Source organism: Electrophorus electricus, chromosome 8 (assembly GCF_013358815.1).
Source record: "Electrophorus electricus isolate fEleEle1 chromosome 8, fEleEle1.pri, whole genome shotgun sequence".
In the NCBI taxonomy this organism is placed as follows: Eukaryota; Metazoa; Chordata; class Actinopteri; order Gymnotiformes; family Gymnotidae; genus Electrophorus; species Electrophorus electricus.
Genome location: NC_049542.1, coordinates 12,200,918 through 12,223,619, shown reverse-complemented (window position 1 = coordinate 12,223,619; position 22,702 = coordinate 12,200,918). Strand labels below are relative to the sequence as shown.

The 22,702-nt window shown below is 38.8% G+C and overlaps 2 protein-coding genes across 4 annotated transcripts in view; both read right to left on the bottom strand.

Annotated features, from left to right (window-relative positions):
* kmt2ba (lysine (K)-specific methyltransferase 2Ba) overlaps nucleotides 1-10,835 on the bottom strand; it is a 33,490-nt gene extending 22,655 nt beyond the window's left edge. The window contains exons 1-8 of the mRNA XM_035529173.1: nucleotides 10,533-10,835; nucleotides 5,061-5,130; nucleotides 3,005-4,648; nucleotides 2,618-2,808; nucleotides 2,125-2,235; nucleotides 1,778-1,934; nucleotides 407-605; nucleotides 84-133 (exon numbers count right to left, since the gene is read on the bottom strand). Coding sequence (XP_035385066.1) covers nucleotides 84-133; nucleotides 407-605; nucleotides 1,778-1,934; nucleotides 2,125-2,235; nucleotides 2,618-2,808; nucleotides 3,005-4,648; nucleotides 5,061-5,130; nucleotides 10,533-10,835 — 2,725 coding nt within the window. The remainder of the gene's footprint in view (nucleotides 1-83; nucleotides 134-406; nucleotides 606-1,777; nucleotides 1,935-2,124; nucleotides 2,236-2,617; nucleotides 2,809-3,004; nucleotides 4,649-5,060; nucleotides 5,131-10,532) is intronic.
* Nucleotides 10,836-14,601: 3,766 nt separating this feature from the next.
* Nucleotides 14,602-21,354, bottom strand: ndufv1 (NADH:ubiquinone oxidoreductase core subunit V1). 3 transcript variants are annotated; one of them, XM_027002341.2, is made up of 11 exons: nucleotides 21,277-21,354; nucleotides 20,029-20,209; nucleotides 19,856-19,938; nucleotides 19,420-19,590; nucleotides 18,833-19,016; nucleotides 18,333-18,522; nucleotides 17,953-18,165; nucleotides 17,645-17,811; nucleotides 16,723-16,804; nucleotides 14,979-15,124; nucleotides 14,602-14,854 (listed from the first exon to the last, which is right to left on the bottom strand). In XM_027002341.2, exons 2-11 carry the CDS (start codon nucleotides 20,194-20,196, stop codon nucleotides 14,777-14,779), a joined length of 1,482 nt encoding a protein of 493 aa, XP_026858142.2. In that variant the 5' UTR covers nucleotides 20,197-20,209; nucleotides 21,277-21,354; the 3' UTR covers nucleotides 14,602-14,776. The 3 variants fall into 3 exon arrangements, with proteins under 3 accessions (XP_026858142.2, XP_026858141.2, XP_026858140.2); XM_027002340.2 differs by lacking the exon at nucleotides 21,277-21,354 and adding an exon at nucleotides 21,129-21,261; XM_027002339.2 differs by lacking the exon at nucleotides 21,277-21,354 and adding an exon at nucleotides 21,108-21,131.
* Nucleotides 21,355-22,702: the final 1,348 nt, after the last annotated feature.

Below are 22,702 nucleotides of genomic sequence, written 5' to 3'. Positions count from 1 at the left end.
GTGCCAAAATAGGAACAGTTATTCAAGCGCCATCTTTTCTCTCCAGATTTCTTTAACAGCTGCAAAGATGTACATAGCCATACCTTTCATTCGTCTCATTTTGTTCTCCTCAATCCTTGAGCACTTCTTATAGCTGTAGAGCACAGAAACGAGTGGTAGTATTTAAGTAAAGCAAAAAAAGATCACAAAATAATTCACAAACTATAGGAGTATTATCTATTAATTACAAACAAAGAATAAAGCTGTCTTAAGAGTGTTGCATCAATCACTGTATAACGGTGGTCCTCAAACTAAAGCTTGCCCTTTCAGTTTAAGACAAATGACCTTCATTGCATACACATTCTGCTACGCATTAAAAATGCAGTTAACCCTGGCATCCCAAAAAACGCAGCTCTCATCAACTTACATGCAGCTCTGGCGTTTCTTATTGGGCCCTCCGTATTTTGGCTTGTCCAGACAAAAAACACACGTCCCACAGTCCTCTTCCCGACAGCAGCCCCTGCAGCGAAGGCAGCGTTGCTGCCGCAAGCCGAAAGCCTTACGCCTGTACACTGGTCTGTGTTCACCAGAGCCAGTGCTCTCAGGTTCTGAATGAGAACCAAGATCTGGATGGTGGAGAACAGAAAAAAAAAAAAAATCTAAATGACATTAACAAAGCAACACAATTAACAAATACTCCAGCTAGTAATACAGATGCACCTCAAGACCGAAAGCCTTGCAACTGATCCTTTAGTAAACCCTGCCCTAAGAACATAAGTGATCAACCTTACGATAGAGTTGGTTCCACAGTGCTGGACAAGTAGTTTTGGAATGAATGTCTGTTTATACATATATGTACAGACACACACAAAAACATCAAATCACTTATATCATAACTTTAAAGACGGAAAGTGGTGTCACATGCCTCACATTTTCTTAATGTGAAGTGTCTAAAAAGAATACTATGAAAAACTAGTATTCTAGTATATATAGTATTCAATACTATGTGCCAGTAAGTGCTCTAGCCCCCATAACTAAAAAATTTAATAATAATAATAATAATAATAATAATAATAATAATAATAACAGTAGACTTGTATAGAGCTTTCAGTAACCTAAAGATGCTTTCAAAATATAATATGATAATATAAGCCAACAAAAACAAAACACCAAAAAACCCAGAGCAAGCAAAGAGTCAACAGAAAACAGTATGGGAGGCTAAAAGCAGAGACAGAACTACAAAAACAGAGTGGATGAATTGGGGACAAAGACAAAAATGAAAGTAACAGATTAGACATGGGGCAGGTTGTCTGCAAGAAAAAAGAGAGGAGTTTTGAGATTTAATTTAAACGTAGAAAGGAATACAGTCTGACTTGTTGAGGGGGAAGGAATTCATAATGCAATGTGGTTGTTTTAATGTGAAAAGTAAGTCTAGTTTTTAATAATAGCTTCTCTCCCCATGTGTCATTGGTAGTCTAAACGCTTGATGGACACAGCAAAAAGTAACTAAAGGGTTAGAAATGAGTGAAGGGTCAATAATATTAATGAACAACAATATTTAGAGGAAATAATATGATTTATGGACATATGCATTTCATAGGCACAATGACATTTTTAACCAAAGGACCAGAGGGCAGGGTTTGAAGACTTGCAAATTAAGATTTGGGGTGATAAGTGGTTCACAGTACATGAATTAAAACAAACATTGGACAGCTATGAATAAAGCCAACATCCTGAAACTGAATGGCTACAAGTTCAGTTCACCCTAATTAATGAGGAAACTAAGCAGTCAGTGTACCCTCAGTGTCAGGCGAGGGTGTGATACCCTCTCTCTCATGAAGAGGCAGGGCACTGAGTCGGGGGATGTCATCAGGCACCATTGCACGGGGCTGGCCTAGTGCTACTGCAGCGGCTCGACATACATGTTTGATCCGTGGACCGCCAATCAGATGCCCCTACAGACAAAAGACGAGAACCAGCTTATGTAACATAATATGCCAGTACGATTTGTTTTTGAGGACCATGTCAAAAGGTATGAACATTTTCATTTAATATAAACAAGTAATAAAATATTTTACATAAATTAGACAACTGTATGTTTCCAGGGATGTCAAGCACACATGCAAGCATGTGCACTCATGTTACCTGAGGAGCTCCTTCCATGTTTGTCCGATTGCCCAGTCTCCTCCTCCTCATTCTCCTCTTCCTCATGACTGTAATGGCACCATCCCCAACTCTAATTGTACCAGACAACAGCTGAAAATAACAGAAATCACCATCACCCATTTTAACAGGACTACTAGAGAATTAACATTTTCAGTTACCTCTTCAACGGTATCTTGGTTCATTACTTAAACAAGCATAGTGGTTTGTTATTTAACCCATTTCATTTCCCAAACTTTCTTGAAAACTAGGACAAAATGTCAGAACAGAAAAATACAAACCATTTGTATAAAAAGTACAGCAAATAAGAGATAATAATGGTAAAGTTTTACGATTTATAGCATTTGGCAAACACCCTTATTCAGAGCAACTTACATACTTATCAGCTTGATGGCGCATGTGCACCCTGTGTGTGAGTCAAGCCCATAACTTAGCTCACCTTTCAGGCCAGCTACAAAAGCTACATGATGCTTACCTGACCTGACTTCAGCTGTTTCTGTTGGTCAATTTTAATCAGCTGCACCTTTGCTCTTTTCAGCAGGTGGAGCATCCTCTTGTTGGCACCAGAGAGGTTGATTTTGTGGATGGAACTACTTGGTTCCACCACCACCTGAGAATCTTTTGCATCCTGATTTTGCACATCAGAGCCCTCCAGGTTGGTACTCTCTGTACAGAGAAAAATTCATATAATCTACGGGCAAGCAGTGCTGCTAGAGGTGAATGCATCTAAAAAGGCTTCAAATTGCCAAACTAGACATCAAAAGAATTTATATCATGTGATTAAGTGTAAATATAATTTTGAAAAAGCTGCATTTGGATTAGTAAATCAAAAGAGATACAGATAGACAGACATGATCCTTACCAGTTCGTTGGGATGCATCTTTACCTCTGTCAATGGAGGCAAGTGCTGTCTGCCCAGCCATATCTCCGACATGTATAGCTAATTTGCGTATAACCCCTGGAGAATTCAAATCCTCCATCTTTATATCAGAGTTTTTCTCTCTTTTTGCATCTGGAGAAGCTGCAGGTTCCCCCGCAGCCTGGGCCTCTCCCTCAGGCTTCTCGCCATGGGCTCTGGAACGTGTGCTGGCCATCCTCTGTTCTCGCCTTTGAGCCAGGCTTGCTGTCAGCTTCTTCAGCCTCTCATAAATTTTAAGGTGGCTTGAATCGTAAGCAAGTCTCCCCTCCTTCTTTCGTGGAGCGTCTGAGGATGTACTGGGTTTTCCACACCGAGTCAGAGGCTTCGTTTTCCCAACACAGTTGCTCTCATCTTCGCCAATGTTACGCAGTCTTGTGCCCTTCCGTTTGCTTTTCAATTCCTCAGTTTGGGAGGAATCAGCTGCCTCTGATTCACAGCTGGACTCGTCTGGCTGGACTTCAGTTTGAACAGGCTTCTTTACAGGGAGCCCAGAGACAGCTTCGTCATCCATGAACCTTCTAGGCACCTTGATCACTCTGGATGGCCGAGCACCAACCACAGTGCTGTCCGTGAGACCTTCCTGACTCGCTTCCATCTGTCCTAGTGGCTGTTGCTCCTGGTCTTGACTCACCGGTGAATCCACAACTTCATAAGTGTAGTATACAAGACGCCGTCTTTTCCTGGGGATCTTCCCCAGTACCTGGGCCCGAGACTCACGCATTTTGCGAATCATCTCCTGCTCTGGTTTCCTCCGGTAGCCATACAAAGACTTGCGCCGCTTTAGCACGCGTGGAGAATTGTTTTTGGGTAAAGGTGGAAAACTGGCACTCGACGCTCCTGTGCTGCCATCAGGAGAAACTGTGTTTCCCTGTTCTGCCTCAATCCCCAGTTCAGGAGACACACCGGTCACCTTGTGGACCTTCTGTTTCCCAGTGGTTCTGGGAGAGACAGATGCAGCTTTGTCAGTAGTGACTAACATCTTGGACTTCCTGACCTGAGATTGGCGTGGAGCAGTGTTAGCACGTCTTCTATAGTTTTGTTCCAAAGGTTTCTTCAAATGTCTCTTTTCAGAAGCTTTCTCTCTTCCCTTGACCAGCGTTAAAGTCCACACAAATTTCCTCTGCTTCCTTTGACTCTCTGCTACATTGGTAGAATCTTGCCTCTCTGCCTCGCTTTCAGTTCCTGCACATGTCTCACCATTGTCGCCCAATTCATCCAACACCCAATCCTCCATGGCCCCATTTTCTTCTCTTGCTGAAAAGTTAATCCCTTCTTTCTTGTTGGGTGTTTTCTCTTCAACCCTGCATGAAGAAGTCTTTTTCACTTGTTGACTACCTAAAGCATTTTTCTTGATAACCTTTTTGGTGGTCAGTTTAACAACTTGTTTGGATCTCTTTGTGTTAAGGTTAGTTTTGAGACCTTTCCCGCCTTGCTTCTCAGGTTTCTCTGATGGACATGCACCATCCGTCTCTGTACTGGCCCTAACCTCTCTTTCTGAAATAGTGATTTTTCTGTCATTTGCAGGTGGATCGGGGGCCAGAGAAGGCTTTTCAGCCAACAGTAGTGAAGATGACTTAAGAGGACTGCCTAGTGAGGGACAGAGAGGAAAACATCAGCACTTTACCATCATGCCCCAGAGCACAAAATCAGTACGGGTTTCCAAATATCTCAGGGGGATTTTGAAACAATAAATTCAATAAGATACTGCAGATAGTCTTTTGAGCACAAAAATGACGACATGAATTGTCTAATTACACCAGGTAGATAAACTTCACAATGAACAATGTTATGCATTATTCCTTTATTAAATGGCTAGTTTATCATGAAAACCAAATAGAACACACAAATAGTTGTCACTTTAAGTGCTTATTATTACTGCCAATAAAGTCAGGGTTTCATTTTTCTGAAAACTAAATTACTATATCACAAATCACAGCCTTAATGTCCTATAAAATAATCTTGCAGTAATTAAGCCATGGAAATCTTTGTAAGTATTTACTCTGTGAAACGCCTTGTCCAGAGCGCAAGGACCACCGCCTGTCTGCCTGGAAGCCTGTGAAATCTCCCTCCTATAAAACAAATATTAATTCAGTGGCTATACGAATCCGTACACTTGTTTTGCAATACTAACATGCAGTACACCCTGTAACATTTACAATGGCAAAATGTAGTATGATCACATTAACCTGAACTATGACATTTGCACTGTCTTGTCAAACTCTGTTATACAAGTCAAGAACTGCTGTTTTAGAAAAGTATTTCCTGGCAATCAAATGTTTGGGTCATGGCTTTAAATGAAGATTTTTCGATCGTGTTGAACGACAGCATTTCATTAGCAAGGTATTCTGTAACTGCTAATATACATGCCTTCAATGTCCCTTATATATTTTGTGGATTTGGCAAAAGAACCTGTTACCGTTCGTTGCGACAGTGCTGCTGTGGCTTTGCCAGCAGTGACCATGTGGCTTTTTAAGGTTATTAGGCATCAGGATCTAGTAAATAGGCCAACTTGAGCATGAACACATTACCCAAATTACATTTTAATTAGAGAACAGCTTGATATTAACAACATGCTAAAAGAAATTAGCACAAGCACCGCAGCTGTATAAGTGAAGCGCAATAAGCTGCATGAAGTGATTGTTTATGTACAAAATATAACTAGCTGAGTGTCAAAAGATACTATGCTCTTGTATTTCCATGTATTTATCTGACAAAGGTACAAGCATAAAAGATTATAGCCTTAGCTTGGTAACTCTGACTGCAATAAAAGTTGTCTGTTACATGATACACTTAACATTAGCAGCACAGCTCTTCTGAGGGATGCAACTCATTTAAAAAATAATAATAATCTGACATGACAATGAACCTCTTCCTAAACAATTACCAGAGAACTATCCAGGAAAGAATACAGCAGTACACCAAAAGATCTCCATGGTAACTTAATCCATGAGTATTTTGTCAAAATGAAAAAACATTCAAGGAATGGTAATATGATGTTGGTTAAAACCCGACGGTTTTTTTTTTGTACGGTCATACACATAGTTTAACCCAAAACATACTCAGCTTCTTTACTGAGATGAGGTTTTTTTTACTCTTTGCATGATGGTTAACAGTGCATCAATGCACCCTAATTTACAATCTTAAATATTACATCGTCATGGCTACAATTATGGATGGAAAATGCACTGCTTTCAAAAAAAGCTTGGAGAACATCTGAGAAATTCATACTTCCTAAATCTCAAAAAAATTTAAACTCCCGTCTTTGTGTGACCAATGTTGGTTGCATTTGAATGAACTTGAACAATTTATGGGTTCATCTGATCAAGTATGGGACACTTGGAAAAAAGAGATGACATTAATAACTAAACACCTCCACTTATTTTGAAACTAGACAAAGATAGGAGGAAGCATTTCAATGCCTCTTTCAATATCTATACAGCAGATAGAATCAAGAACAAAAAATATGTCTTGAATGTAGATTTCTTTAATGGAGTGTTGGAGTTTAAAACAGTAATGTTATACATATACATTTTTATATGAAATTCTTTTTGATAAGCTGTTCCCATCGCACAGAATGCCATCCTTGTGCTTTTTTTAGAAATGGTTGTGCTTTTTTTAGAAATGGCTGGTTACGGATGATTTAATTCGTTTGATTAAGGGGAAACTGTTGTAGTTTTCTTCCATTTTATTGCTGCTACTTTGCGTACCCTTGGTTTTAAATTCCGACAGAAAAAATTTTGGAATTATCTTTGCATCAATAAAAAATTCCATTAAATGTCTAAAACAACCTCAAGCTATATTTAAAAGATGATAGCTAAATAAGACCCACTTAGTAATTGTGCAATTCATAATACAAATAGAGGATAGATTATTAAAGTAGTCATTACTTGCAGCCCTAATATTCATGACATTACAACAATAGCTTACAGTGAGAATGTTATAAAAAACAAACAATGTTATTCAAACTTGGCTCAATCCTGCAGTGGGATCAGCACAGATAGTGAAACGGATGCCAAAGGGTTGTCTCTATACACAAGACTGGCTCCAGAACTGAGCACTAACAGAGTTTTTTAAAAAAAAAAATTAAAAATCTTCACAAGGACACTTGTAATGAAGACTTCTTAGAAGCAACCAACCAGTGACAAAACCGCTCACAGCACTGTTATAAAGCCTCCCTCTTTGAGCATATTTGAAAAATTAGGTTACTCCAATTTATACTTTCTCTGCAACATACCAGAAAATTCAGAAAGGCTTCAAGCTAAAGCCTTCAAGCAGCTACAGAAAGTCCTCAAAATCACCATATGTATGCTACAGTGTAGCATATGGTGAACAGTCATTTAGTCACCCCTGCTCTGCCATTGTTTATTGCACATTAGCTATGCAGCTTTTCAGAATGACCTGAATACACCTGAATGTTATTTTCTTGCTTTCCTTCTCTCTGGATCCAGGAAGGCAGCAGACCAGGAGGTTTCACTCTTCTTTGCATAAACTAAATCAGACCAAAAAGGTGCTTCCTTTTCTCCCAGGCAAGGAGGTGCCAAGTATCAAGTGACAACTGTCCAATTGCTCAATTAATTGTTGCTATAATGTCTTTTGTATCTAACTGTATATGAAGACCTCACTCTGTAACCTTAAGTTGTGTCTTTCTGTAATTAAAAGTTACCTGCCTTAAAATCACCTCACCTGAACTGGCTTTTGCGTCCTACAATTGAACCATGTCTGTGCTGTATCTTGCCCAGAGATGGATATAGGGTAAAAAGGAAAAATGTGAAGGATTTAATATTTTAAAACACTTCAGGTAAATTCATGGGCCCATATAAATATCACTTCATAATAGCTTATTGTTATATGACTATCAATATGTAAGCAATGATACTGTCAATAATGTATGGAAGCTGGAAAAAACTATATTTTTAAATGTATACAAACAAATCAATCAATCAATCACCTTACAGAGCAATTGCCATAATGAGATACTGCAAACTTACTTTAGTAATTGTTTAAACCATGTCACTAACAACATTACTTGCCTTTCTCTATAAAAGCTGACAATGCATTTAGTACAGTTCAGCCCAGTAACTAATTTAGAAAAGTATTTCCTTTACTAAAAGTATTTTCCTTTACTAAAAACATTGCATACACTGGAGGTCAAAACAGTACAAACTGAAAGGGGCAAATCCCAGCTTCAATAAGATGCCCACACTGGATAGCATGGGGAACGGGAATTTTAATTAGGAGAGGTATCTACTGTGGTCTCTGAGCTTCTTAGTAGGATTCTAAGAAAACTAGAAAATTACAATACAAATGACAGTTAATACATTTTTACAATTAACAACTATAAAACCAATACATTGTTGTGACTCTAATAAACTGATCTTGAAATTTATTTCAAAATGACTGCAGTGAGACATACGGCATTTGCACAACAAGCCAGTGCTACATAGCTAAAAATGCACATTAAATAACTAAATTAAATAGTAAGTTTTACATTTTGAAATGTAACTTTTCAGTAAATGCAGTGTGTTGTCATTAGTGGCCACCATTTCTTGCTACAGCACTTTAATTTTTAAGACAAACAAGACGGAAAAAAAATCCTTATCAGTTTACAAATCAACATATATTAAAATACACTCAATCTAAACGGCATCTTTCCCTCCAATATCTAAGCAAATTTCCTACAACGGCCACTAGGCCGCACTGTTCATGAAAAAGTAACGCAAATGGTACTATATAATTACACATTATAGCCAATGTGTTTTCTCAACAATTACTTGGAAGTACTTGATATTTTAAATAACAAACAAGACAAATAGAGGTTTAAATACACTTAAATCAAACATTCTTTGCAATCGTCCACCATGATTTATTATTTATGACTTATTTATGATAAATTGCCCATTGTCCATTCTAATTGCTCATTCATTAAAAACCCACAATTTAAATAAATGTAAAACTAGATACATAGCAATAATATAAATAACGCTGTATGCACAGACACACACGACATCTCTAAGGCTGACCACAGGTCTCTTAAGCATTTTCATTTGTCCACATCGCACAGTCATCCAGACGTCTTAAGTCTGCACCAGTGTGATGCTGAGCAGAGAAGAGTCTATACACTGTGGCTTAACATTACAACAATATTGCATCAGTGCAACAGCATGACTGTGATGTCACAGTAGAGCTGACCCAGGATTTGGGTCCAAGTGGATGTGACAGTGAAAATACAGATTAGACTGAATCCTGAATGCTTGGCTTTACTAACATCAGTATGTATTGTAATTTACTACATCAAAAAAAATGAGAAACCTTTCAAAAAACTCATAACCATGTTTGTAATTTTTGAGATTGTTTTAGACTGTTTCCACTTCACATGCACAGCTAATAACTTGTAAATTGACACAGGGAACTCTGTCAATTTCCACTCATGAACATAAACCATAACTCCAGATTCCTACTATTGCCATAAATTTTAACCTTGAATTTCTCAAAAGATGTGCCAGGCCTAAACACTTGTTATATTAAATGTATAGCAAAGAGAGGGAGAAGCCAGGCAAAAATAATCTGTAACTTTTACTTCACGGGAGACAAGCAAGTCTTCCGAACTCGTTTCACATAGCTACAGCGACCATCAAAAGAACCTACCCATACGTAGGTAAAGCACAGGATCATTGAGCTTTACCAGTCTTAGAATAAATGCAAAACATTTCGCCAGGAAAAAGAAAAAAAAAAAACTTAAAAATAGATTTTACAATAAATTGGTGCATTCTATTAATTTATTAAGCTAACGTAAGGTTTAAAAAGTTGGAGCAGCCAGCACTATAAAAGTTAAGCAGCTAGTTAGCCTGGTCCATCGTCGATTGTATGTTTTTAAAGGGTAGTAAAGTTAGTTATTACCGTTAGCATTACATTTTGCGCGGACCTGACTAAATTAATCGTATCCAGACCCCGACTTTTGATTATCTAGTTACATAACGCTACAAACCTAGATAGCTCAGTGTTAAATCGCCACCTAATGATCCCAAAGCACGCTACTAGGACTACTAAACTAGGTTAACGTCTATAGCTAGCAGTCTAGAATACTAAAATAATCAAACAGGTTGCCGCTACTAGCCCTTAGTAAGTTGGTAATCGATGAATGATTAACAAAGCAACTTGAATTTCTAGCAAGCAAACGTGGTTGGGGTGATTGGCGTTATAACCTTATAACCCGCCAAGAGAGAACGAGAACCCGGCAAATCCACCCACGTCAGCTCTTTAAATGCTTGGCCCAAAATTGAGCCATCTTAGCTAGGTTAGCCAGTTAGCTATCTTGCAAGAAAATAGCCACCTAGATAAAATAGGTAATATTCAAAGCATTACGGAACGTTCCTGGTGTGCAATCCAGACTCCATGACAGTACCCTGCACGAAACGATACTGCATTTAACCCATTTCGGTTTACACGACAAAGGAACGGTTTGGCAACTAACCTCATCGCTCTCGCTTGTGCAAAAACCCGCCTCCCTCTGGCGCCTAAGTTTCTCAGCAAGCCCGAGTAAGCGCAGCAATGATGGGTCCTCTCTCAGCGTAGGCTCAATGTTGATGGGCCTTGGCCCTCTTGACCGAGTCACTATGTCCTCAACTCCCAGCCTACCAACTTTCAAACGTTTTTCCGTCTTCACTTGACTGCGAGATGTCCATGGCCGACCTGGAAAACGACAACGTACTGTGGCCGTCGTATTTGTGCCTGCAACGACAACCGAGGCTGATAATCCGCCTCCAGCTGCCGCCATTATTATCTAGCTACCACAACAACGACGGTGCTGCGCTTTGGGAGGAACAAGATGGAAAGGCGCGAGATTGCACGCGTAACGCTGAGCTTGACGGGAAATTGAGTTTGCGCAAGTCACGTTCTTAATTAAGACTACATTTGAGCCTGCGTTGTTCCTCAGCAGCATTGATGTGCTTCTCCCATTTTATGTTTATATATTATTTTATAGTTAGCATATATTTTCTGTATACTGCAAAGGGAGTGTGGCCTCTTTTTATTTTACGATGTAATCTATTACAGTACAGGACATCTCGTCTAGTTTCTTCAGTTCTAAAACGGTTAGCTTGTTTGTTTGATTTATTGGTTTGGTTGGTAACAAAAGCATCTAATTACCCTTATAGTGCAAATGTTTTAGTAAACGTAATTCCCTTCCAATTCACGTTTCCCTCAATTAATATAAACAAAGACGCTACGTGAAATTATCATTGTTGTTTATTATATATTGCATATGCTTGACCTCTGGGGGGGGCATTGCAACTGCAATAAAATAGAACGGAATAGTTGTCCCCAGTAAAATAGAAAGTCATGCTCATGCGTGATGGTATAAGATATTTACTCCGATAGAAGTTCATATTCTGAAGTGTTTATCAATTGTACTATCTGTGCTCATGTAGGACACGCTGAATGAAAATAAAAGTTGAAAATAAAAGTATAATGACATGGGAGTTAAATAAATAATTGCTTGATTTATATTTTGAAAACAGGTTATACAATATGAAAATTATGTCATATTGCAAAGATGCTGAAAAAGCTAAATAACAGCTAAAAAGCTGGGGAAAAAAGCTAAAAATGTAACAGTCAGATCTAACATAATTTACAAACTGTTTACAATAAACAATTAAATTTAAAAAAAAATAGTTTATTGCAACTATTATAATTTGTGCTTTCTCAGCCTAATTTTATTTATCTCATGTAATATCAATGATTGCAAAAGAGTGCTGGTTCAGCACAGACAAGTAAAGCAATTCCGGTCATGTCTACCACTTTGCAGTGTTCCAGACCATTCCAGACCGCATGTAACGCACCTGCTTGCACTGAAAATCATCTTGCAGTAGAACAGCTATATCTCTACCTGTCCTGTTCACTTGTGAGGCATTTATAAAAAAAAATATTTTTAAAAATTTGGTAGAGTTGATTCAGTTATGTCACAGTGCATGGAGCTCTATGCATGCACACACACTCACTTTTCCCAGTCCCAATCCCCTGATTATTGATTGCCTTCATAAGTCCCTCATTTGCCTTTTTTTCATCCTCTATTTAAGCCCGCTGGACTACTCACTACTCATCCAGTGCCAGGCATTGTTCCCTTGGTGCTGTGAACTAGACAGTGTGTTTACTCCTGCATCCCAGTGCCTTGAGGTGAACTGGCAGTGCTTTTGTTTTCTTACACTTTTTAGTTAACTCACTGGTGTGCTTTGAGTTTGCTTCATTATGGAGAATAAAGACACTTCAAACGTGCACTAGTGTCTTGCTTCCCCCTGCACCTGTCACAAAATATCACAATTGCACTACTACATTCATTTTCTATGTTTCTTTTAAAAGTATAAAATCAAATAAATGACTTACTATTAAATCATTAATCAAGAATTACTAATTTCTAAGAGATTTGATATTGAGAAGAGTTATTTCATGGAGCACGCCTGGCTCTAACAGTTGTGACTCACTGTAGATTAGAGGAATTAACTGTATTTGATGCATACACTCTTCTCACTGTTGCTGATAAGCACTGGAATGGTAGACAGGGTCCAGGCATGTTTTGGGAACAGATATGGATGTCATTATTACTGTAGCAGTGGGTAGCAACAAATATCAGGAAGTGCCTGCAACATTACAGGGACTGCAGCTATTAGAACTGCATGACAGTTGTACAGGAACCTCACGGAGAATTTCATTTTCCTACAGGTATTGCAAGGGACAGTGATGCCCAGATAAACACACCGAGGCAACTGTAGGAAACAGCAGAGAGAGATATCAAGTTGCAAAGCACAAGCAGTGTGGAAAAGACAGTAAGGAAATCAAAATATGAGAAATTCAGACTATATAATGTATTATAATATTTTTTATGTAATCGTTTACATAATGACCTTTTTTTTGTGAATTGAAATACTAATGTGACTGACTGCCTACATACCTAGGATGGCTAATGCTTCTAGGTAAAACGAGAACCATTAGTATAATAAAAATAAATAAATAAATAAAAAGTTTCACTTTTTTTTCGCTTAAAGAATTTGTCATCTTCTACAAAGTCCATTTATTGATCATAATAGCTTATAAAACCTCAGTATTCAAAAATTCTTTGCACAGTAGTATTTATCACCTGGTTTCAGCTAATGACTTGTTTTCAATACAACAATTAAACTGTCTTTGTAAAAATTTGTCTTAGGTCATTATACTTAAAGAAAAATAATCAGCCCTTTTAATTTAACAACTAGTGATTCACATTGCTGTTTCAAGAACCCAATCTTGTTTAAATCAGTAAGTAGAAAGACAATCACCCAGAAGACCCTCATGAAATTATTTCATCTCAAGCATTAATATCAATATCAATTAATGAGTCAAATAACACCTCTTTACATAGGTTTAATGGTCCATTAACCTTTTCGTAACCTAGGGTGTGATTTGTTGAAGTTTATTAGGAGTAATGTAATTGGAGTGCTGCTCTTAACCATGGTTCTTGTTTCCCATGACTTTTAACTAACCTATTAGCCATACAGACTATGACCTCAATGGTGCCTTGATGTGTGCTGAAGATAATGTCTTCTGCCTTTTGTGATTCTGCACCACATAAAGAGACTTGTTAGAGGTCAGAGCTTACTAGCATTTCACTCTTCCTTCTGCTTTCTTTGACTTTTTGAGTTCAATTACCTAATTTCACAGACCTACCAGATTCTTCAGCTGGACTCCAGAATCTGATGTGTATCCATGGGTTCAGTCATTTTACCTTTACACTGTAGCTGTTGCTAGAATTACTTTTTAGGGTCACTGGAGCCTCACTTCCTTCATCCAGTTTTGTCAGGTTTCATTGGTTCTTTGTGGGGTAAATTGGTTTCCCTCATCTCGTGACAGACTGGTGTATAGAAATTAGTATTTTGACAATTCAGTCTCCAATTGTTCCAACTGCTGGCCTATATACTCTGGCCAGGCCTAAGGGATTGGTATTTGTCTCTGAATTCTTGAGCAACTCCTAGTCATCAGGCTAAGGGGTAATGCAGGTACACAATTCAGTCCAGTGTCCTGGAATCTTTTTGCCAGTTTGGCAAACAAACATATGTTTTCCACAGAAATGTAAATATATTAACAAAATATATTTACATTTGTGTGGAAAAAATATGTCTGACTGTCCCATTTGCTCTCTCCAACCAGTCCTGCTAATTGTGGGAGGTACACACAGGAGAGCTTGTCTTTATTACCGGGTTGTTTTGTCAGACAAAATGGCTGCCATTGTTCAAGCATACCATTTTGGGTATTCCAAATCTCAGGATAATCTGCCTTGCTAAGCATTTGGTGACTGTCTGTACATCACTGAGGCTGGATGGAAAGGTTTAAATCCATCTAGTGAATGTCTACCAACACAAGGCAGTATCTTTTCCCCTCCTTTCTTTCTGTCATGTCAATGAAGTCCATCTAGATATGTTCAAATGGGCATGACGGGCTGGAATATGGCCTGTTTTGGGCTGAAAAGTCTTTTGCATATTGTACTTTCTGCAAATACTGACAACTAAATTGAATATGGTTCATGGAACTTTATTAACAATGTTCACACAAGATGATACAGCAAGTTGGATGTTGATAACAGTTCAGGTATTTGTGCGAAACACTCATTTCTCTTAAATAATAATGTAAGGTAAGGTAAAGGGGAGCAGTGTTTTAAGAAGACACTGCAGAGAAAGAAGGAAAAGAAGTTTACACCCGGGCTTGCTGTTTCTGCTGGAACTGTGCAATCCTGCTCTCCATAATGGGACGGAAGTGACGGATCAAGCCCTGTGGGGCAGCACAGAGGGAGATTGAGTTCAGACCATATGCCATAAACTTCCCATTTAAAGGAAGGTGTGAAATACAAAATGTTGTGTTTCAGGTTCCTAAAGTGTCATCTGCCATGCCATACCTGTACTGGCCATGCAGCTCCATCACCCAGAGCACAGATGGTGTGGCCCTCGATCTGTTTACTGAGTTCCCAGATCATGTCAATCTCTGCTTCCCGTGCATCTCCCTTAACAAAGCGCCACATCATATTATTCATCCAGTCCACGCCTGAAGAGAAGGAAAAATCAGGGGGTTAGGGGAAACAGAATTTGAAATTTAGACCCAAAGGAATTTTAGTAAATCCAGCTGAAGTTAAAATGACTGGTTTTCACTAGGACTCTGTATTTTGGCAACATCAGTTTCAATATATTTATTTAACATATAAAGTATAACCAGAAGACAAAGAGAACAACCTGCTGCCATCTACACAAACTGTTCTGCTCAACTGCCTGTTAACTCATGGATTTACCCATTTTTATTTACAGCACTTCGCAGACGACCTTATCCAGAGCGACTTACAAAAGTGCTTTGTAGTTTCTATCAAATACACATCCTGATGTGACTATAAACAGGTCAGTGTTAAGAATACTATCAAGTTAATGCCATGGCTAAAGTGGAAAACACAGTAAAATATTTCTTTAAGATCAAATTTAAGCGCTTAGCGACTCAGTGATGAAGTCAGTCTTCCGTCTTCATTTGAAGACAGTCAGTAACTGAGCTGTATGGACAGCCATTCCACCACCTGGGTGTCAGGACAGACAACAGTCTTGATACATCTCTTCTTTACCACCATGCAAACATGTCAGTCCAGCTAAAATGTTCCAAGGAGTGTAATTTACCGAAGATCTGTTGGTCAGCCCTCATCTCCAATCTTACAAGGAGAGCTTATAAGCACTTATTGAGGAAAGACAACCTGTCCCCCCAGCTTCCTGATGAACTACTACAGACGGATAGTGGAGAGCATTCTAAACTGTAGCATCATGGTGTGGTATGGCAGATCCACAGCCACCAAACAAGTCTCTACACGAAGTAGTGAAGACTGCTCAGTTCATCACTGTAAGCAATTTCCCAACTGAACAAGGCACCTATAGCTAAAGACATCTGAAGAAAGCAATTGGCATTGCCCATTGTCCTTGTGATAAGTCTGTACGATCTGCTAGCATATGGAAAATTATTCTGGAGCATTCAGTCCAGGAAGAGCATTTTCCTGCAGGCTATCAAGCCGTTCACACCGCAAAAACTGCAGACAGTCAACCTCCCACTCTCTAAGAATATTCTTATTTAGACTTGCTAATGGCCTTGAATTGTCTCTCAACGGTGTACTGTATGCCCAGTGTCTCAGGTGCGTGATATGTAATGTCCTGCATTTAGTGTTTTGCATTATATTTTTTTGCTGCGCCTAAATATTTGCACCAAAGGCCAGCTAAATTACATCTCATCTCATTATACTGTACACACCTGTGGAAATGTAGAATAAAACTAAACTGAAGTGATTCAGCTTTGTGGGATATCCCTTATGTTTCTATGGATTAATGTATAAAGCAACCTGAAAATGCTACTCATATAAACATGAATGGGTAACTATTATGATATTCAGACTGTCAAAGGAAAATTTCCAATGTAATGTTCACTATTTTGATTCAGAAGTAATTAATTAGATGAGTGTAAATAGAAACTTCTGATAGAGATGAAGATGAAAGTAATGCTGTAACAAGACAACAATATAATATATACCAGAACAAATAAATACATGCAGCCTTTTAAAGCGATTAGGCCTATGCGCCATGAGTGCAATGTGCAACGTTCATGATGTGCAATTCCCTCACCTTCCCTGCAGGGGGTGCACTGGCCACAACTCTCATGTTTATAGAATTCAATCAAGCGTGCAATGGCTCTAATTACGTCTGTCTGTGAAAAAAATGAGATTTTATTTATTTAGTAAATTAACAGATTTTCAGAACCTGAAAATTTCTTAATCACACACCCTGGTTGCAAATTCCACTTTGTCCTGTTTTTAACCTCCATGCACTAATAAAAGTAGTTTGCACATAGTCATTTTACATAAACTCTTTGAATTTTGCATATTACCATGATTGTGTAAGTACTCTTTGTTGAATAATCCCCATCTTACTGGTTAATACCTTAAACCGTATAAATTAATGATCAAAAATGTGCTCCATGGCCATAACCGCAACAATACAACTAGCAGGAAGTTTGCGAGATTCAATATGGTAAACCAGGTTAATAACTAGATATACAATGCATGTGATAATGATAAGAAATCATTAATGAAGTGGTAGTACAATAAATAAAATTAACACTTGAAACTGATGTCCTTCACATTATTAGTTAAATGATTAAATTGGCTTTAGTGCATAGCAGTCTTTGATTCCAACATATATACCCAAATGCTAATAATCAGGGTCCTATATTTCCACTACAAGGACAGTAATAAATCATATCTCTATATGGGAATGTCTTACCCCTTCCCCAAAACAAAAGGGCTGAGACTTAAGGCTTTAGAGGGAACCTTCTGACCCCATTATTCTTCTGCATCTTACAGCAGCTGCTGTGTCCATAGCTATTTAATTCAGCCATGCAAAGCAATGATTGATTTCATTAGTAAGGTACTATCTGATCATGAAGGAGTGTTCATTACTGAATTCAGATCCTTTAGGGCACAGAAAGTATTAACAGCTGGAGAAACTTTTATTAATGTTATATTTGCCTTTAACAATAACCACTTACTGATTTGTCCATTACTATGAGGGCTGCAGTGCCCAGGCCAGACTGAGCCTGAATGAGGGCATCAAAGTCCATCATGACGTCTTCACACACATGACGAGGGATGAGAGGTGTGGAAGACCCTCCAGGAATCACACACAAGAGGTTCTCCCAACCCCCACGAACACCACCTACAAGAGAAGTTAAGACTTCTCTATTAAAGTGATACTGGAGTTGAACATGTAACAAAAAACTGTCAGCCTGATAGACAGACCTTTAGCATACGCTATTGGTAAAGGATGTTCAGAAGAAAGGGCAGAGGAAGAGCATACCTGCATGCCTCTCGATTAGCTCTTTCATGGGAATAGACATCTCCTCCTCCACGGTGCAGGGGTGATTCACGTGGCCCGAGATGTTGAAGAGCTTTGTACCAGAGTTCCTCTCCCTACCAAAACTGGCAAACCACGTGCCACCTCGACGGCAGATGGTTGGCGCCACAGATACTGTCTCTACATTGGCGACTGTTGTTGGGCAACCGAACACACCTGCAAGCAGACAAGTTTTCCCCTTACACATTCAGTTTCACAGAGACAACAACTATAGTTTACCAGCTAATTACAGCCGAACATTATACAAAAGTCAAACCTAAAATGGCTTGCTAAAGTCACCTTGTACAATTCAGGCATTTAATCTCTTTTGTGGAATGTCTTACCCACGTCAGCAGGGAATGGGGGCTTTAGACGTGGCTTTCCCTGTTTGCCCTCAATGGACTCAATCAGAGCAGTCTCCTCCCCACAGATATAAGCCCCAGCTCCACGTACCACAAACACATCAAAGTCATAGCCTGAGCCACAGGCATTCTTGCCAATTAGTCCTGCCCCATACGCTTCATTAATGGCCACCTGGGAGAGGGGAGTCACACAGGCACAACAGTTTATCACTCATTAGTACTACAACTTAAATTCACCAAGGTTCCAAGGTCTGCTGAACTACTTTTACCAAAATATCATAAAAGATGTTCAGGGTTAATTTCCTAGTGGACTTGCAGTGTGCCTCATTGTTCTAAGTAAGAATGCGCAAAACACAGCACAAGTAGGGCTATGCATATCTTCCAGTGACTTAAGAATGTAAACTTTTTCTACAGATAACAGCCCCTCAATTTAACAAGATCAAATGTCCTTAAACCATTTACATTTCTGCTAACCATCTCACCTGAAGGTTGGAAGATTCATTGTAGAACTCTCCTCGGATGTAAATATAGGCAGCACGCGCTCCCATGGCCCTGCCAGCAACCAGGCACCCCTCCACCAGCTTGTGAGGGTCATGACGCATGATCTCCCTATCTTTACAGGTGCCAGGCTCTCCCTCATCAGCATTCACCACAAGATACTTAGGCCTGAGCAGAGAGAAAGAATAAGAACTGAGAAAGAATAAGAATTGAGAAATTGTGTCTCTGAGCAAGACATTGACCAATAATCCTAAACATATCCAAAACCTTGGACATGTTACATCACAATGATTCTGATGGTATTGGTGGCATGTGTTGATATTAAACCAGTGTAACAGTCTATGCATATTAGATGGAATCCCCCTTCCACCTTATTTCACATAACATCTTCCATTATTTACTTGGAAGTGTTACAAAGCCAGATGACTACAGTCATTCTGACAAGAACTTCATTTGGTGACAGATATTAATAATCAGCAGTTGCAGTGCAAAACTGAAGAAGCTGAAGGGGTCAGAGCTTCAAAAAGATAACAGAGCCACAAGGATGCTCCCAAACACTACTGTTTCAGACCTGCCATCACTGGGCTTGTTCATGAAGCCCCACTTCATCCCTGTGGGGAAGCCAGCTCCTCCTCTACCACGCAGGCCTGACACTTTAATCTCATTCAGGATCCAGTCTACTCCCTTGTCCAGGATCTCCTTGGTCTTATACCAGTCGCCACGACTCAGCGCACCTTTCAGCCTGTAACACAACTGAGACGCTCAGCAAATCCATTTACATATCAGACTAATAAGGATTCTTAACACCCAAGTTCATTGCATATACCCTATGCAAAACTGTCATGTTTAGGCAATCCAAACCTGTATATCTAAAAGCTACAACCCTGAAATACTGTTAAAACTTATTAAAGAACAATCAAATTCAAAGTCATTGTACAGCATTTAATGACACTGGATCTTGTTGTACAAGAAGGAATTTTAAGAAATTATCAAAAAGTATACAGCACCTCCAGTCATGTCGTCCATACAAATTAGTAAAAATTCTGTCCTGGTCAGAAAGAGGTCCAAACTTTGTCTTCTTGGGTTGATCCTAAGTGACACAGTAAACTTGTTTGGGTATGTTCTAAAACTATTGTCAACAGTAACTACCTACACCTTAATGTTTGACAGTTAAAGATACCTGCTGAGCAGTGCTGTTGTGGCGCACCAAGGCCATGCAGCTACTTGTAGTGATTGAGGTAGAGGCGGCGGCGGCAGCACGAGCAGTTCCAGAAGCAACAGCGGGGAAACGAAATGCCCCGGTGCTGAGCACCCGGCTCAGGACAGGACAACCAACACAAGATAACATGTTTTTTTTTCCCCTGTCAAAGGTAGAGGACAAAAGTTCTTCAGTCAGTTCCATAACGCATACATACTTCACTACTATAAATTTCAAAACATGTCTTCCATCTAAATCTCATTTTCAATCAACACTGAGCTACGCTTAAACTCATGAATAATAGCAAGCAATGTTTAGTGAAATTCACCAAAGCTACTAAACTAGCTAGTTAACTAGGTTAGTTCATTAATCTAGGATTACTTTTGTAGAGGGACATTTTTATTCACGTTATGTCACGAATTTTCCCGATGGACTATTGTTTTAAATTAGATTGGATACCTAATTTGAATGACGTGTAAAACACTAAAAAGGACAGGTAGCTTGCTAGACAGGTTACCCATCTTAAAATAGCTAGCTAACCGCTATATAGTTTGTTGGATATCGACAATTTCATAGCAAATTAAGCATTTAAGCATCATAGCATTTAACATCTTGTGCATTTAATGTAATCTGGGTGAATGAAAATGGTCCTAATTAAAAGGAAGACATATATCCTTTCTATCTAAAACAAAACCTCACGAAATGAAATTACTGCAAATTCGGCTAGCTCTAAGATAGAGAACTGAAAACAAAACAGTCTGTCAGAGCTGACTTGCTATCTGAACCCTTGACGTTACTGCAAATGTTAGATAGGACAGCTTTTCAAAAGCTTGGCTAGCTAACGCTAGCTAACTGCCTGGCAGGCTAGCAGGCAAATCCACCCTGCAAAACAAAAACAAGACAGTTAGGTTAGCTAACTAGCTAACGTAGTCCACACTCATTAACACATCCGAAATAGCTAGCTAGAAAACAAACTAGTAATATCTAGTCAGCTACTATAGTTAGTTAATGTAACTAGGACAGGCAGGATTAGTAGCTAAATAGACAAGCCTGGCAATGACCTCTACAATCACATCACTGACATAGAGACGCATCCACCCAGATGATAACTCCTTTCACTGGATTGTACTATTTGCATTAACTGTTTGCCATTCGGAATACACAGTAAGTACAGTAAAAATAAATAAATAAATCAAAATACTAATAAACACGCAAGCCACAACTCTTTACCGTCGTTTGTGCCCCGGATCTCTGATTACAAAACGCTAATCGGAAAAGCCATGCTGACCCGGAAACACATACCGTCAGCGCTTCTTCGATAGTGACTGCAAGCAGTAAAATCACAACATAGACTGCCACTTATCTAATAATTGTGATGTAAAATATTGGGAGTTAATCAAACATTAAAAAAAATCCCAGTCTACCTAACTGTCCCCAGAATGCGAATGCCATTGTATGTCTACTTGCATTATTTGTCTGTTTGTCTACAACTGTTTACCACCTAAATTATCTCTACTTGCTTTCTTGAGCTAAGGTCTCTGACCCTCGCATGCATATATGAACGAACACACTTGTCAGACAAATGAAAACGGGAAAGAAATTATCCACTGTAATTAAGTAAAAAAGAATCAGAAGAAAAACAAACATGTCACGTACATGACATCTTAATACGCATCATTTTAAAAGGAATGCCTAGAAAACAAGTGAAAAGTTATAGGCCAATACTATAAAATTCTTATCTGAAATTTTAGAAACATTTGAACTGTGTAGACTGTTAGAACAGTTGTATATGTGTACTCTGCTTACCATTGTGAATCAGTTTACATGAGGTTAAAGGAAACTTCTTAAATTTTTTTTTTTTTTTTTTTTTTGGTGGTGGTGATGGTGGTGTGTGTGTGTGTGTGTGTGTGTGTGTGTGTGTGTGTGTGTGTGTGTGTGTGTGTGTGTGTGTGTGTGTGTGTGTGTGTGTGTGTGTGTTTCATTTTGTTTGGTTTGTTTGTTTTGTTTGGGGGGTGTACCCTGAAGTATATTTTTATTTTTACCCAATTAGATAATACTGAAAGACATTACTTAACTTTACTTATTATCTTTTTTTACATAATAGATCTAAGACAGGGGTGCCCAAGACTGCTCCTGGTAATCTACCGCTATGTAGAGTTTAGTTGCAATGCTAAAGTGATAACACAGTACTTTGGTACCCTCTTAATATTAGAGCCAGGTGTGCTAGATTAGGGTTGGAAATACACTCTGCAGAGTAGTAGATCTCCAGTACCAGACCTGGCCAAGCCTGCTGTAAGATATTGGTAGTGGGCCCATCTGGCTAAAAATGCATAACACAATTATTTTAACCAGATTAAATGTGTGCTTTGAAGCAGTTGTTTTCCCCAGTGATATTTGAGATGCATTACAGAAGGACAATTGATATACAACATAAAAAATATTTTTGATATATTATATGTTTTGGATTTTTTTCCCCCTCAATAGGTGTCTCGTAAAACATCAGTCAATCAGTTAGTTCAATTTTAGGAAGCTTTATGGCTTTGGACAGGTCTGCAGACTATAACTACTTAATGAATTTTTAAAAATAGCCAATGAAAACATTGTGCCAATGTATGTGTGTGTGTGTTCAGGCTCAAAGAGAGCATGCCTCTTTTAT